This window comes from Chiloscyllium plagiosum, unplaced genomic scaffold (assembly GCF_037043375.1).
Source record: "Chiloscyllium plagiosum isolate Xiang-an unplaced genomic scaffold, Cpla_swu_hap1 HiC_scaffold_11, whole genome shotgun sequence".
Classification (NCBI taxonomy): Eukaryota; Metazoa; Chordata; class Chondrichthyes; order Orectolobiformes; family Hemiscylliidae; genus Chiloscyllium; species Chiloscyllium plagiosum.
The window spans coordinates 85,875,655-85,893,694 of NW_028270149.1; the positions used below are offsets into that span (position 1 = coordinate 85,875,655).

The window sequence follows — 18,040 nt, forward strand, 5'->3', positions numbered from 1 at the left end:
GACTGATGTTTTGGGCTGACAACAACTAAAGCTTGGGGCAAATCATTTGATGAAACATCCAGTAGTATATTTAGCTACGGTTGACAATCTCATGCTCCAATGGCATTTTTTTTAACATACCGTACTTTTCCAGGCTGTGCAATGCAACATTTGTAATTATTCCTCTTGCTGGTATTTATTACAAATGCTGTCAAACCTGTTATTGTAGTAAAACTGAAATTTAATAGTATTTAAGGTAATGTAGTCACGCAAAAGAAATATTCAGTATGAAATTTGAATAATTACGAGCAGATCTAATCTAGGAATTTGAATATCACCAGTCACTCACTAAACAGATAAGGGACTGCCTTCAGATTATATAGTCATTATTACCTGGTGTGTGGAGCTGAATAATCTCTAAAGAGATTCCTGGAACAAATTGAAGTTTCAAGCCTCTTTGTCACAAGTATTAATATTCAACCCCTGAGGAAGTGCAAGAGTTAATCATAGATTTCCAAAATAGACATGAGTGGCTTCACCATTTCTGGGTTGTCGCAGAATGAACATCAAACATATTCTTTAATGGATTTGGTGAGTATTTTTAACAAAACATGACAGATACGTAATGTAAAATCCTGAGAAGTGCTGATGATTTGGGAGTATTGGTTATTGTGAATTGCAGAGTCTCTCCCACTCTCTGTGGGATTCAGGATGTTTCAAATTGTCAAGGGAGTGCTGCTAAATGGAACAGATGACTTGGACTTTACAGGGTCTTTGACAGGATCGCTGCCAAACCAATTTGAATGTGAGTGTGACTTCGGGAGTGAGCACAAACACAGATTAAAGTAGAAATATTCAAGTTGCAGTTGGGCTGACAACAACTGATCCACCAGAGCCTGGACTGTAGCACCCAACCCCCCCCCATCATAGACAGTAAACAACATTCCTGATTAAGGACTTATGCCCAAAACATTGACTCTCCTGCTCCTTGGATGCTGTCTGACCTGCTGTGCTTTTTCAGTGCCCCACTTTTCGACCCTTATGTCCAGCGTCTGTAGTCCTCACTTTCTCCTTGAACCATTAGTCAATCTGCCAAAAACAATCCCATTTCTGTTCTCTCAGAACTGTTATAAAAACATAAGTCTTGTTCAAAGAGGGTTAATTGAGATTTGAACAATGATTTGATTACTAATAACTGTTAATGACCTTGAGAATATAATTTTATAATTTGTGAAATCTTGTAAAACATCATGATTGCTGTATTTTTTAAAAGCAGACTTCTTAAATAATAACTTCTGTTCATGTTATGTTGGCTTTTACATAATCCTCTTTCTATGTCTCAGTGTTTACTTTCTCTCTAATTTTATTTTTTGAAAATGGCTTTATTATTATCGCTTTTCATCCTTCTTAGCTGTTGGTAAATATTCTCTAATCTGATCGGTTGCACAGGCAACTTGGTATGGTACAGCTGTTGGATAATAGCAATTTCCACTCAAGTCTCCAACCAGTATTTGCATGTTTGAAAGTCTCCACTACTGACATAGTTAGATAATTCTTCACTGCTCCTTTCACAGTCAGGGATAGGTGCTTATTATGATGCTGACCTCCGAAGTGGGTGTTCCTTTAATTAGTAAAAATCATACTTTTTACTTGAGCTCTAGTCTAACTTCTTCATTGCTACTTTCTCTCCTTCCCTCAGGCTGCCACTGGTGAATATGTGAGCGAAAGTGATAAGAATGTGAAAAGGGGTAATTGGTCCTCGAAGACTGACTACTTGCTCTCAGTGATCGGCTGTGCTGTTGGTCTGGGCAATATCTGGAGGTTCCCGTACCTGGCTTACAAAAATGGAGGAGGTACTGCAGACCAACCCAAAATACAGCAGAGAGAAAGCAAAAGTAGAAAATGATTTTGAAAGCAAACTAAATTAACTGAAAACTGAACCAGTTTATTGTAAAATACAGAGTTAGACAATGCTGCTATAAAAAATGATGCTCAAGTTCAGTCTCAGCCTTAAAATATTAACATACTATTTTTGGGAAGAATCCATGTTTTATAGCTCTGATAAGAGCAGGATGCAAGAAATAGATCATATTTAAAATGGACGTGAACAAATTGTGAGAGGTTTGTCGAATTGATGATTTATTAACTTTAGGTACCATTGAAATGTTATTGTCGAACATATGTGAATTGTACACATCAACCACACATTGCATGATTTTTTTTTAAAGAGAAGGGTCATATGTTGATCTGCTGGAGGATGAATTTTAGAAAATGGCAACTTTCTTGATTTATTGAACTTTCAGAATTAGAGCCGAACTTTAAACTGTTCACAAACACAATTGATGAATCACATCATAAGACCTTACAGTCTTCAGGGCTATTGAAAGAGGTCAATTTTGAGAGTATTGGACAAGAACTTTGAAACGTTGATTGTGGACAGATGTAAAAGGATGGATGGAAATAGGGAAGTCTTCAAAAGTGAGATAACAAGACTCCAGCGACAGTATATTCCTGTTAGGTGGAAGGGAAAGGCTGCGAGGTATAGGGAATGCTGGATGACTGGCGAAATTGAGGTTTTGGTCAAGAACCAAAAGGAAGCATATGTCATGTATAGATTGCAGGGATTGAGTGAGTCCTTAGAGTATAAAGGCAGTAGGAATATACTTAAAAGGGAATTCAGGAGGGCAAAAATGGGATATGAGATACCTTTGGCAAAAAGAAATAAGGAGAATCCAAACAGATTCTATATATACGTTAAGGACAAAAGGTTAATTAGGGAGAGAATAGGATGCCTTAAATATCAGCTAAGCCATCTATGTGTGGAACCGCAGGAGATGGGGGAAGTATAAATTATATTTTGCATTAGTGTTTACTGTGAAGAAGAATATGGATGATAGAGAATGTGGAGAAATAAATAGCCACGTCTTGAATAATGCCCATAATTCAGAGGAGAAGGTACTGGACATCTTAAAACGCATAAAAACGGTTAAATCCCCAGGACCTGATCAGGTGTACCCTAAAACTCTGTGGGAAGCTAGGGAAGTGATTGCTGGGCCCCATGCTAAGATATTTGGATCATCGATAGTCACGGGTGAGGTGCTGGAAGACAGGAGGTTGGCTAATGTGGTGCTACTATTTAAGAAATCTAGTAAGGAAAAGCCAGCCAACTATAGACCGGTGAGCCTGACATCAGTAGTGGGGAGGTTGTTGAAGGGAATCCCGAGTGACAGGTTTGCATAGATTTGGAAAGGCAAGGACTGATTAGGGATAGTCAACATGGCTTTGTGCATGGGAAATTGTATCTCACTGATTTGACTGAGTTTTTTGAAGAAGTAGCGAAGAGGATTGATGAGGGCAGAGCTGTGGATGTGATCTATATGGACTTCAGTAAGGCATTCGACAAGGTTCCCCATGGGAGACTGATTAGGAAGGTTAGATTGCATGAAATACAGGGAGAACTAGCCATTTGGATACAGAACTGAATCAAAGGTAGAAGACAGAGGGTGGTGAAGGAGGATTGTTTTTCAGACTGGACTAGCAGTGTGCCACAAGGATTGGTGCTGGGTCCACTACCCCAATGTGAACATAGGAGGTATGTTTAGTATGCTTGCAGATGACACCAAAATTGGAGGTGTATTGGACAATGAAGGAGTACAATGGGATCTGGATCAGATGGCCAATGGGTTATGGAGTGGCAAATGGAGTTTAATTTAGGTAAATGTGAGGTACTGCATTTTGGAACGACAAATCAGGACAGGACTTACACACTTAATGGTAAGGTCCTGGGAAGTTGCTGAACAAAGAGACCCTGGAGTACAGGTTCATAGTTCCTTGAATGTCAAGTCACAGGGATATGGGATAGTGAAGAAGGTGTTTGTATTCTTTCCTTTATTGGTCACTGTATTGAGTAGAGAAGTTTGGAGATCATGTTGCGGCTGTACAGGACATTGGTTAGGCCACTTTTGGAATATAGTGTGCACTTCTGGTCTCCCTGCTATAAGAAGAATGTTGTGAAACTTGGAAGGGTTCAAAAAAGATTTATGAGGATGTTGAGCTGTAAGGAGATGCTGAATAGGCTGGGGCTATTTTTTCTGGAGCATTGGAGGCTGAGGGGTTTATAAAATCATGAGGTGGATGAGATCATTCGACAAGTTTTTTTTAACCCCAGGATGGGGGAGTCCGAAATTAGAAGGCATAGGTTTATGGGGAGAGGGAAAAGACTTAATAGAGACCTAAGGGTGAACTTTTTCACACAGAGGGCGATACATATATGGAATGAGCTGCCAGAGGAAGTGATGGAGGCTGCTACAATTACAGCATTTAAAAGGCAGTATAGGTATATGAATAGGAGTTTTTTTAGATAACTTACAGTATGGAAACAGGCCCTTCGGCTCAACAAGTCCACACTGACCCTCCGAAGAGCCACCCACCCAGACCCATTCCCCTACACCTAACACTACGGGCAATTTAGCATGGCCAATTTACCTGACCTGCACATCTTTTGGACTGTGGGAGGAAACCAGAGCACCCGGAGGAAACCCACGCAGACACAGGGAGAATGTGCAAACTCCACACAGACAGTCGTCCAAGGTGGGAATTGAACCCGAGTCTCTGGCGCTGTGAGGCAGCAGTGCTAACCACTGTGCCACCGTGCCACCCAAATATAGGCCAAATATTGGCAAACGGGACTAAATTAATTTAGGATATCTGGTTGGTATGGACAAGTTGGACTAAAGGATCTGTTTCCGTGCTGTATATATCTATGAGGAACTCACGATAGTTAGTTAATTTTCCGTATTGGAGACAAAAGAATGACTCAATTTTAAATCTCATTGAAATTTTTTTCCTCTGTTTTCCAGGTGCATTCCTTATTCCTTACACTCTCATGCTGGCACTCGTTGGGATACCAATGTTTTTCTTAGAATCTTCCTTTGGACAGTTTGCCAGCCTTGGGCCTATTGCTGCCTGGAAAGCTGTGCCCATGGCACAAGGTTAGTGGCAGTGCTGACCTCTAAGACCCTGAAAGCTACTGACGTCTGAGTTGTCTGCAGCTCCTGGCAGTGCAGGTCTTCGGGATTGATACTTGTGATTCACTGAGATTTAGGTGGCTGATTGGAGCTTGATTCCAGTGTGCTTTCTCACGAGCAGGCACAGGGAGTGAGTCGCTCTTGGAGATGCCACAGTTTTTGAAGTACAAATCCCTACCTATGTGGAATTATTTCAGTTACTAATGAGTGACTTGGCTTGGGTTTAAATCCCACCTGCTACTAGAGGTGTGCCATAACCGGTCTGAGCAAGCTAATTTAAATATCTAGAGCAAAAGAAAATGATTATCACTTTTCCTCATCAATTAATAATTTATATTTGTTACATTTTCACATGTGTGACATCTGAACTCCAATGAGCTCCAGAGTTTATGTTAATTATTTGGAGGCTTAACTGTTTATAATAAGTTGTGTATCATTAAAATGCATCGTGTGTTAATCTATGGAATTACTTCAGAGCATATAGATGCACAGACAAGACTGCATTCTTCAAACAAAGGATGTTGCTGTTGGTGTTTGATCACCAATAATCGCTCTTATACTTTTAACCTGTAATGATGCTCAATCTTTGAAACAGCAATTGCTCCAGTCTATTGCACCGTGATCATCACGGGCGGCACGGTGGCACAGTGGTTAGCACTGCTGCCTCACAGCGCCAGAGACTCGGGTTCAATTCCCGCCTCAGGCGACTGTGTGGAGTTTGCACGTTCTCCCCGTGTCTGCGTGGGTTTCCTCCGGGTGCTCCGGTTTCCTCCCACAGTCCAAAGATGTGCAGGTCAGGTGAATTGGCCATGCTAAATTGCCCGTAGTGTTAGGTAAGGGGTAAATGTCGGGGTATGGGTGGGTTGCGCTTCGGTGGGTCGGTGTGGACTTGTTGGGCCGAAGGGCCTGTTTCCACACTGTAAGTAATCTAATCTAATCTAATCTAATCACTAAATATTGTGTTTGCTCCATATCCCCTGCTGCCTGTAACTGATATTAAAAAAATCTCCTAATCGTAGTCTTGAATACTAACAGCCACAGTCTCGGGAAAGCAAACTCATGATCAATATATTTTGTGAGTGGTCACTTCCTCATTTCACTCAGGATTGAATGAGCTTCAGTACCAATATTATGTCTTCTTGTTATGAATTCCAGAAAATAGACAAAACACATTGTCCATGCATGAATTATGTAATTATTTGAAACTCCTTGACTAGATCATTTATCATGTTTCTGAACTCAGGGAAATAAAGCCAACATTATACAATTAAGCTCATATTTCAATCTTTTATACTTTTGGCATATCTTCCTAGACTGGCATGCCCTCCCTGGGCTACAGTGTCCAATCTGAATGTGCCAGTCTATATGCAGTCTAACCAAAGATAATTGAAATATAATTCCAACCTATGTTATGGTAGCTCCTTTTAGCAAAAGGCCAACACTCTGTTGGACATTCTGGTTACATTTAGTGATTTGGTTTCACGGCCACCCGAAACTCATTGCTCTGTCATAATTCCTGTCATAATTCCTGTCATAATTCCTGGACCAAAACCTTCAATGAAGTGGCAAGACAAATTTCTCACTATGCAAAGGTGAGCCACTGGTTGACAAGGATTAAAGCTTGTAAAACATCTCAGTAATGCAACTTCTGGTTCATAAACATTCAGATTTCTGTCTTATCAAATGCACCAAACAAGTTACACATTGAGAAAAGGTGCCAGATTCAGTTCGCTATCAGTCTCCCTGTTTATCAGCACCCCGCAATATTTCAGATCATAACATACAGGCACCAGTAATGCACAGCCCTCATCCCAAGTTTGGTCTTTTGATATTTGTCAGTTGCTCATCACCATTATAAACCAGCGGTGGCCATTTGGGAACTGCACACTTGCATTGCAGGGTGCAGTGGCCAACTTGCATAGGCTGCTTCGAGGACAATTTACATATAGGGACAAAGACTGCTCACTGATTAGACCAGGGTGTATCTCAGGACTGCTCACTTGCTCTCTTCGTACTCTTTCACTTAGCGTCTATCTGTATCTATGCCTTGCATTGCCTGGCCATGTTGTGCCTGTTAACATGTTTGGTACATCGGCCAGAACTTCAGTACTGCGGTGTCAAAGTGCTCTTTTGCACAGTCATGCAGTCAAGCTGTTTGTTAATAGGGATCTGTCTGGGGAATGGCGATGTCTTGATGTACAGCACACTGAGATATCAATCTAACACCTACAGCATGTGCCAGTTGCCTGTGTGCCAAAACTGGACATTATTTAATCACAATGGCCATAGGGGCTGGTCCTTAGTCCAGCTAAAGAGGAGAGGGGAGTTCCATTGTCTGTCAGGGGGCCCCTACACCTTCAGTCACAGTCACAGTAGAAAATGAGTCGAGGAGTTTGGATGCTGTCAGTTCTCCATCTCGTTGACTGGTGTTTGGTGCATCTATCCAACTCTAGTCTGGGGAGTGACCAGCAGTTGGTCCTGAAGGCCCCCCAAGCAATTGGAGGGGAATCATGAAACATCAGCTGGGGAACTGTGAAGACAGCAGTTAGGCATATGGGCACTCTTGTCTTGGGGCTGCTTGTGGATGTTTAATGGATGTCTGGGGCAATTGCAGTCCTGCGGGTCTGTCCATTCATCGTCAAGAAAGGAGCAAGGTGAGGGAGTGGGCCTGAACGGACAGCAGGACTACCATAAATATAGAGTTATACAGTCATACAGCACAGAAACAGACTCTTCAGCCCAACAGATGTTGGGGTGGTCAAAGCTGGAAAGAGAAAATAATCATTTATGGAGGTGGGAGCAAGGACAGTGATGGGGAAAATCTCAAGGCTTAACGGGGCGGGGGGGGGGCGTTGTTGGCGTAACAGCATTAGAACAATGGTAGGTTACAGTAGGAGGGAGGAGGTTATTGGCAGTGTATCCCTATGGGGAGTGTTGAGGAGCAGGGCAGGCATCACTCAGGTGTGATTTGGGGTCTCGGTGGGGGGGGGGGGGCAATGAGGACAGTTAGAGGTGAAGTTCTGGTCTTGTGACTTTTCTAGTCAACGGCAATTCTCAGAATGCCAGTGATGGTCACTGTACAGCACTTGGGTTATGATGATCGTAATAACATGTCACCGTACAGAACTTATTGCATGCAGTCACAGTAATTCACTGTCTGAAGCTTTGAAAATGGAACTGAACATTATGTCAGAGGGAAAACCATTGATGAAGGAGCTGAAGAGACTTGGATCTTGGAAACAGTGGGGTAGAACTCCAGAAACCACATCCTCCACTAACTAGGATTGCCCTCTTTTGTGCTTGGTTCGGTACCAAGCTGTAATTTGCCCTAAATTCAAATTAAATGGAGCTCCTTGTTGTCACATTTGGTCAAATGCTGGCATGTGGAGTGAACTGAATTGGCTCAAGATGAGCAATTGCAATATTGGAGACTTCTTATTCTGTCTTATCCATGCAATAAGATCGGTACGGTGACATGTTATTACTAACATCATAACCCAAGTGCTGTACAGTGACCATCAGTAATTGTTTCATATCAAGCTTTCTCAATCTGCTGGATTGTGACTTCTCCTCACATTTGTAGGTTTTTTGTAATCTGTCACCTCGATCCTGTCTCCTCACTCATTCGTTAACCATGTTTGTCACGCTGCACAAATGGAATTCTTGACCAGTGGTGACTGGTTTTGTAACCTACCTAAAAATTCTTTCAAAATATCCCAACTTTTTGATTACGAGTTTATTGTGGCCAACTTAGCTCTCATCCATTTAAAGTTCTTGTATGCATTTAACATCTTGGTTGTCTTCCTCTCAATCCAAACATCAAATGTAATTGTCTCTGTGTACATCCCCAGCTCCTTACATGTCAGGGTGTTAAAGTCAGCTTCTGACTCAGCAACTTCCATCCAGGATGATTCAAGACTAATCTGATTGGAATCTCATGGTTTGCAAATACTCTATTTTGACAGCTCGCTCTCATTGTCTCAATAGTAGTGTAAATCATACCAATGTAGATACTTCAAAGCAGCCTGTTCAAAGTGTTATAACACAGCTCTGGAGCAAGCTGGGATTTAAGTCCATGCATCCTGGTACTGAGAGAAAGTGAGGACTGCAGATGCTGGAGATCAGAGCTGAAAATGTGTTGCTGGAAAAGCGCAGCAGGTCACGCAGCATCCAAGGAGCAGGAGAATCGACATTTCGGGCATGAGCCCTTCTTCATAAGCTCTTCTCCTGGTACTGAGGCAGAGATAGTAACACTGAACTGTAACACCTTTAACATTACTAATGTAAATCTATACAGAGAGGTGTTGTGAACACTTCTAGAAGCAAATGGGACTTAAACCCAGGCCTCATTGTCCAGAGGTAGGGATACTACCACTGTGCCATAAGACCCCTTAACATATCAATAAAAATGGTTGCTATCATGCAATTAGCTGCACCTTGTTTAAGGCAAGGGCTGCTTCTCATTCATGTTCCACGGATGGTAACAAGCCATTCCATGCAGATAGGTACATTTGGTTTGTCTGACCAGCAGAGTCCATGTTGATTTTCTTTTTCAGGTCACTAGTTCCCAATCTAATCTCCCCTTCCTCCTTCTATTTTCAGGTGTGGGCATTGCTATGGTCCTTGTGGCCATGATTGGCGACATTTCTTACTGCTGCATCATTGGCTTCAGCCTGTATTACCTGTTTGCTTCCTTCCAATCACCCCTGCCGTGGGCAGACTGCTTCAGTTGGTGGGGAGCAGATGAAACATGCAGCAGGACTGGAAAAGGTACAGTCTTCACTTTTATTGGGGATACTGTGGACAATGACTGGTCATTCTGCCAGTGTGAATGAGAGAGAGAGACATTGGCAAAGGTCCCAGCCTTTCAATGGGAAGATTCTTGATCAGCCATAATGACAGGAGTTGCATGTGGGGACTGTGCAAACTAAAATTTGTTTAATGTAACTAACTTCAAAGGAATTGCTGAGGAAGTTGAAATTTCTGATTGTTAATTATCCAGCATCCAGAAATATCTCCAAATCTTGAGTTACATTCAGAGCTTTGGAGGATTCTGACATACTCATTTGAATAGTCAGCCAGGAAATGTTCGAGGACAAAAATTTGCTCTTACTCCTGGGTACCAACAAACTCGACTCAGCACTCATGCTCACTTCTGCAACTACACCACCAATCCATCATAAACATCAAAACATCCCACATGCTCCTGCTGCTGGCCTGACCGCTCTCAATGGCCCAAAGATTCATGATTTGGAGCAATATATAATTTCAGTTACATCACACTGTAAACGTTTGCTATAAATTCTGTGTCTTACAATCTTATACTCTACAACCACCCAATGAAGGAGCAGTGCTCCAAACACTAGTGTCTCCAAATAAACCTGGTGTTTTATGATTTTTAACCACAGATTCAAACTACCCTAGCCACACATGATTCATCCTAAGTTCACTCTGTTCCTCAACCTCCAACTCCACACTTGGACCCACCATTTCTCACTTCACCTTGATTAATCTCTTCCTGAGGACATGACACAACATCCTGCCCAGCCACAACCTCGCTCCAGTAATCTCTTCTCTCCTAACCCAACCTAATCCAACTTGCCACCCCCAAATCCCATGACCTCTCCACAACTATACACACACATCAAAGCCTCCAAACTCACATCCAATCTGTCAGCCTGCAGCCTCCCCTACTGCTTCATTCATTTACCTGCCATTTCACTCGGCTGCTGAATAGCCTACCTGGCACTTAAAACAACAACCCAGCTGGCAACTGTACCCACTTAGCCACCAGACACATTTATCCCTTGACCCACCTGGCATTCCAGTTCTCCATACACTGCCACTGTACCACTCCATCCACACAGCATCCTAGAAAGTCACCACCTGGCCAACTACTCCCTCGCCCTCATGGCATGATGTCCCTTCACCCAGCTGCCATCCTCCTCCATTACTTGCCTGACTCTCTACCCAAATAAAGAGGGGAAGTGCTGGATAAACTCAGCAGGTCTGACAGCATCTCGAGAAAAAGAAACAGCATGGCTATTTAAGAATCGATCGCATTACTGTGGTCTGCAGTCAGATCTAGGGCAGAGCAGGTAAAGACAGAGTAGTTCCTTCCCTAAAGGACATTAGTGAAGCAGTGTGTTTTGTGACACGAAACAATGACTACACAGCACCACTGAACTTGCATAAGTTCCAGACCTTTATTGATTGAATTCAAATTCCACCACTTGCCCTGAAGTTTGAACCCATTTGCTGAACTGAAGCCTCAAGGTAACTAGTCTGCTGATCATTATTAATTATTTACTTAAATGTCTGCCACTGCTCATCCAGCTACCTTTTCCTTAGTCGCTACTCCTAGCTGGTTTCAGACAATTCAACATGATGGGTTGAAGGGCGTCCTCCATATTGTTAATTTCTACGATTTTATGATTATAACCTTTTTTTCAAATAATTGCCCTTATTTAAGTAGAGGACAATAGTCTGAAATCCGAGTTACTTTCCTTCAAACTGAACGTGTAATTCTCCCTTCTTGTAATCACTACTTCTTAGATGATCCTGAATAATAAGATCTCTTATTAATCCTTCCTCATTACATATTATCAGACTTAACATGTCCTGATCCCAGGTAGGTTCTGTAATTTACTGCTCTAAGCAACAATCCAATCCATTCTCTTCATGAACAAGCATCATGATGTTAAACCAAGTTAATTATGAGGCATGGTGGCTCAGTGGTTAGCACGGCTGTCCCACAGCATCGGAGACTCGATTTAATTCCGCCCTTGGCCAACTGTCTGTGTGGAGTCTGCATATCTCTCTGTGGGTTTCCTCCAGGTGCTCCGGTTTCTTGCCACAGTCCAAAGATGTGCAGGTTAGGTGGACTGGCTATGGCAAATTGCCCGTAGTGTTAGGTGCATTAATCAGAGGGAAATGGGTCTGGGTAGGTCACTCTTTGGAGGGTCGATGTGGACTGGCTATGTCTGTGTGGAGTTTGCACGCTCTCCCCGTGTCTGTGTGGGTTTCCTCTGGGTGCTCCGGTTTCTTCCCACAGTCCAAAGATGTGCAGGTCAGGTGAATGGCCATGGTAAATTGCCCGTAGTGTTAGGTGCATTAATCACAGAAAATGGGTCTGGGTGGATTATTCTTCAGAGGGTCGATGTGGACTGGTTGGGCCGAAGGGCCTGTTTCCATGCTGTAGGGAATCTAACCTAATCTAATCTAAATTGCCCATAAATTTTAGGAATTTGTAGGTAAGGTGGATTAGCCAAAGCCAATGTAGGATTACAGGGATAGGGCAGGGCGATGTGTCTGGATGGAATACATTTTGGAAGGTAGGTATGGATCCAATGGGCCTAATGGCCTGCTTCCTCACTGTAGAGATTCTATGTAGTTATGAGTGGAGTCATAGATGAAGTTGGTTAGGTAAATGAGCCAAAAGGTATGGCAGGAGACAAAAAGTGTGAAATGTCTAAAGAAATAATTTAAAATGTTTACTAGAAATTACATCTGTTGGAAAATGAAAGCTTTGCAAATAAATCCATTGATAGCTTGCTCAGTACATTTTAGGTTAAGTATTAAATTAGCTCAGTATTAGATTAAATAAAAAAATAAAGTTGCTGGTCTGAAAATTGAGAGCATTTTAGAAACCAGCAAAGGGCCATCAAAATTTTGATAGCAAGGGAGAAAATGGAAAATAAAATGAAACAGGAAGAAATGTATAAGATGTTTTACAAGTATATAAAAATGAAGGGAGTAGTTAATGTAAAAGCTGGTCCCTCACAAGCAGAGGGAGGATGAATTATCACGAGGAATAGGAGATGAGGGAAAACATAAGCGGAAAAAAGGTACATACCAGAAAGAGACAGTAACCTCTGGGTTTAAAAAAAAGTGAACAAGTTAAGGAAGTTAATAGCAGCAGAGAGAATGTACTGGATAAGGACCAAAATACAAGAAAATTCTTGGACTGATCCCAAGGAAAAAAGGTAGCTTCCGAGATAATGAGTGCTCTGGTTTTTCTGAACACCCATGATTCTGCCAGACACCGAGCAGATTGAGAGTCAACAAATGCATTACCAGCTATAGACGAAGGAGAAATGATAAGGATTGTTTCACCTTTATCATCATTCATGTGACATTCATATGTTTTAAGGGAGGATGTGGTGAACGAGGAGAGATTTGTGTTAGGTCATTGTGTATTTGGGTTTACTGGCTGGTCAGTGGGTTGTAGGTTGGCTCAGTTGTAGTGAACAAAGGTTGTTGTGGTTCTGTTCGCCGAGCTGGAAGTTTTTGTTGCAATCATCCTGAATCCGTTCGGCTTGGCTGTTTCTCTGGCTTGTGGATTGTTGACTGGTGGTCTGTATCTGACACATTGTGGAAGGATTCGATTCTTTCGGCATTCATGCAGGAACCGGAGTTGTTCGTATGTGGCGCTTAGTCGGTTAGCGCAGGATTCCCATTTCCTGGCTTGTCTCAGCGTCTCTCGCCCGTAAGTGTTCAAAGTTTGTGCGAAGATTTGTAGCTCGGGTGCTCGTTGTTGTGGTTCTGTTCGCCGAAACTTCCAGCTCGGCGAACAGAACCACAACAACGAGCACCCGAGCTACAAATCTTCGCACAAACTTTGAACAAAGGTTATCAGGTGGTGGGATGAGATGCCATCAGATCAGCGATGGGGTGAGTGACTGAGTTGGGCAGTGAAGAGGGTAGCTGTGCTGCTTCACTGGAGAGGTGTTGGGGTCATGCAACTGAAAAGATATATTGAAAAAACCTAGATTGTTGTGAAGTCTTTTAGAATGGGTTGCAGGTTTTGGCTCATTAATATGTAAATCCCAGAATTTATTTTAAGTGGAGAGGATCTCTAAGAAGATCGCATATCATTTCAGTTGCATGACACTGTAATTGTTTGCTATAAATTCTGTGTCTTCCAAACCTGGTGTTGTGTGATTTTTAACTTTGTCCACCCAAGTCCAACACCGTCACTTCCACATCTTTGTTGGTCAGATCATTGAGTATAGGAGTTCGGAGGTCATGTTGCAGCTGTACAGGACATTGCTGACGCCACTTTTAGAATACTGCATTCACTTCTGGTCTCCCTGCTATAGGAAGAATGTTGCTAATTTGAAAGGGTTCAGAAAAGATTTACAACTACGTTGCCAGGATTGGAGGGTTTGAGCTACAGGAAGAGGTTGCATAGGCTGGGGCTATTTTCCCTGAAGCGTTGGAGGCTGATGGTTGACCTTAAAGAGGTTTATAAAATCATGAGGGTCATGGATAGCCAAGGTCTTTCCCCATGGTAGAGGAGTCCAAAACTCCTCTACCATGGGGAAGTTATGGAAGTTTAAGTTATGAAGGGAAAAGTTTAAAAGGGACCCTGAGAGGCAACATTCTCTTATAAAGAGTGGTGAGTGTATGGAACGAGTGGCCGGAGTAGGTGGTGGATGCTGGTACAATTGCAACATATAAAACACATCTGGGTCAGTATATGAATAGAGTCATAGATACATACAGCGTAGAAAGGTCCTTCAGCCTATCCAGACTGCACCAACATATCCACCACTAAAAGTATACTAAATCCCAATTTCCTGAAGTGCTCAAGCAATTTTTTTCTAAATTGTAAGTTTTCCGGCCTCCCAAGCAGTGTATTCCCAAGTTCCAACCACTCACTGAGTGAAAAAATGGTTTCCCAAATCCCCTCTGAATCTCCTGCCCCTTGCCCTAAAACTACGCCCCCTTGTAACTGATCCCTCAATCAACCTGCTGTCTATTCTAATTCTATTCTAAAAGGAAGGGTTTAGAGGGATATGGAGCAACTGCTGGCAAATGGGACTAGATCAGTTTAGGATGACTCGTCAGTGCAAACAAGTTGGACCGAAGTTGGCCTGTTTCTGTGCTGTACGACACTGTGACATGATTGATGGGTATCACATGTCCTCTTGCAACACTTGATGATACATGACTAAATCTTCTGGTTTCTGGGTCCTTGGAGATAGATGTATGTTGAACAAATGCATGAAGACCCTGCAGAAATCCTGGGATGTGGACACATGTGGGATTGCTTGGCTAGTTTAAGCATCCAACAGGCTCTTGCTTTGTTAACATAAACATTCTACAAATGAGTGGAGATTTGGACCAGACAGACAGCGCTTACCTGCAAGCTATTCCTGGGAAGCTCACACAGAACAAAATTTGTCTAACCGCCAGGTAACACCGCAATCACAAACCCCGCATCTCCACATCACAACTGGCCAGCCCCCAATCACTACATACCTTAACAGTCACCTGATGACCACCTAGCTACCCCAACACCTCTCCAGTGAAGCAGCACAGCTTTCTCGATCCACTATGCAAGCTCACGCTGGATGATGGATATTTTGGAATCGTTAATGCAACATGGCTGCAGGCAAACAATGAAAGTTGTCCAAATGTATCAGAAATCTCTGCTCCTCACCAGAGTCCGAGTGAGCAATACTGGGAGTAAGTACATAAATTCTGTGTCTTATGATCCTCTTCCAAAGCTACTTGATGAAAGAGCAGCACTCCAAAAGCTAGTGTTTCCAGATAAACCTGTTGGACTATAACCTGATGTTATGTGATTTTTAACTTTGACCAACAAAGGCAAACATGCCTAATACCTTTTTCTCCACCCTGTCTACCTGTGACTCCAGTTTCAAGTATTACACACAGGTTCCTCAGCTAAATGGCTGGGAAGGCTTTTTTTTCAAAATCAGTGAGTATCCCTTACAATTTAGAATTAATTCAGAACTTCTTATTTTCTCCAAGGCTTTCCTTCATAACCAACTATTTCTTTTGAGTCATGACTAGTAGTAATAGCTGCTTTTATTTGAATGTCTTCATTTGGCTGTAGAATTGCTAACATTGAATACTTCATCGAAACAAAATGACCATTATACAATGAGTACCTGAATTGTGCTCTAAGTGGAATTTACAGACTGTACTTTTATGTCTGACTCATCTGAAACCTCCAAGAGATAATATTGGGTCAATCAGAGTGAAACAGTGGCTCTGATTATAATCACGACAAATAACAGTATCATTCCCAATGAACTGTAATTCTAAAACTCGTTCCACGCTTCCTAGATCCACTCTGCAACCTCACGCTGGATGATGGATATTTTGGAATCGTTAATACAACATGGCTGCAGGCAAACAATGAAAGTTGTCCAAATGGATCAGAAATCTCCATTCCTCACCAGAGTCCGAGTGAGCAATACTGGGAGTAAGTACATTGCTGCAGACAGCTGCACCTGTAACCTGCACAGCTGGGCCAGTAACCCCTCAGGGGATGGTTAGTTGGTGAATTGTCTCTTTAATGAGAGATAATTTATTTGATTTCAAGAGCGGTATTATTTATATCATACGCCTGTTACAAAATAACATCACAACAGGGATCCTTCATTAACAGCTTCCTGCTTTGTAACAGTGCACATTTATCTTAATATTAATACAGTAAAATATATATTGAATATTTTTTATTTAATTATTCAACATAGGGGTTTACCACTAGAATTTGCAAACAACATTAAATATGTTATTTGTGACTGTTATCAGCTCTGTTTTAAATTCAATACAGCTTTGTGTTTAACCCATTGGCTGGGAAGTGAATTGGGGGAATCAGTCTAGGAGCAAGTACCCCATTTAGCAATATGTAAGGGATGAATATTTTGGAAGACACAGTGACTAAACCAAGTAGTTTTATCAGGGAAATGTAAGGCAATCAATGAAACACTGTCAGGAAATCCCTTCAACTTAAATCCACCCTCCAGGGAAATCTCATCAACACTGATTGTTTAAACAAAGGTTTATACTTTTAAAAAAACAATAGAAATACAGAGAAATTATTAATTAAGTTAAATTTCATATAAGTTCTCATCTACACTAATTCTACACTAAAAGTCAAACTGATGCTTGGAATAATATTTGATGTGAGACAAAATATTCAGTTACATTGCATCTAATATTTTGTGAGAATAATGGACAGTGTCCTTGTGTAATAAATTTCTCTGCGATTTTTTTTCTCAGTAAAGTGGTTTTACGCCGTACGAGTTCAATGGATGAGACTGGGGAGATAGTCTGGTATTTAGCCCTCTGTCTGCTTCTGGCCTGGGTAATAGTTGGGGCAGCATTATCTAAAGGAATCAAATCTTCAGGAAAGGTAAGTGATTGTTGATGAATAGTGTTAAAGCTCGTGATAAAATACAAATTCCTGAATCAATAAAATCAAAGTTTATAAATTATTTGACAAGTGGTTGGTTTATCTCCCAGGTGATGTTAATGTGTCTCTTTGGAGAGTGGGAGATCCAGAATTCATCAACACTTCAGGCCTGAGGGAAATGTAAATCCAAATCACCAAGGATTGATATAAGATGCATGTCAGCACCCTATAGAAATTCTGTTGCACAAACTATGTGGGAACTGCCTGGGAAGTTTCAACTTCTGATAGGCAATTGCCCTGCTCCCTGTGACCCTCAGTGAATGTCTGGCTCTAAGTTTGCAGAATACTCCAGAGCAGTTACCCAGGAACTGTTAGACAGATTGAAACTTAGTCTAACTCTTTGGTAACTGCACATCTGACCTCCTAATCCCACTTGCGAAATCCCAGATGACTTGAGCACTTACACGTCCTGATTACCTAAATACTCCTGACCCCCATGATGACATTCTTAAATACCGAGTTGCCACTCACAATGTCCTTCAGCCAAGTTCTATTACCTCCCCCAAAACCCAACCATACACCACCTCAACATGACCAACCAATGCCTAATCCCTGTTCATCCTCTACCCACTCACTCACTGTACTTACCTCACTCAAACATTCATTCACTTACCCACTCACTCACTCTCTCACGCACACGCTCACTGGTGCTTTCTCTCTCACACACTCAGTCTTTCTCTCTCTCTCTCATGCACACACTCAATCTTTGTCTCTCTCACACACTCATACTTTCATCTCTTTAAATTTAAATTTTAAATTTACTGTACAGTAGTTAATACTATAAAAAGGATATGTATCCTGT

The 18,040-nt window shown here is 41.9% G+C and overlaps 1 protein-coding gene across 1 annotated transcript in view; it reads left to right on the top strand.

Moving 5' to 3' along the window:
* The first annotated feature begins 341 nt into the window (after positions 1 to 341).
* LOC122557533 (sodium- and chloride-dependent neutral and basic amino acid transporter B(0+)-like) overlaps positions 342 to 18,040 on the top strand; it is a 44,354-nt gene continuing 26,655 nt past the window's right edge. The window contains exons 1-6 of the mRNA XM_043705280.2: positions 342 to 570; positions 1,679 to 1,832; positions 4,839 to 4,970; positions 9,609 to 9,776; positions 16,104 to 16,242; positions 17,046 to 17,178. Of these exons, the coding sequence (XP_043561215.1) occupies positions 505 to 570; positions 1,679 to 1,832; positions 4,839 to 4,970; positions 9,609 to 9,776; positions 16,104 to 16,242; positions 17,046 to 17,178 (792 nt within the window). The 5' untranslated portion in view covers positions 342 to 504. The remainder of the gene's footprint in view (positions 571 to 1,678; positions 1,833 to 4,838; positions 4,971 to 9,608; positions 9,777 to 16,103; positions 16,243 to 17,045; positions 17,179 to 18,040) is intronic.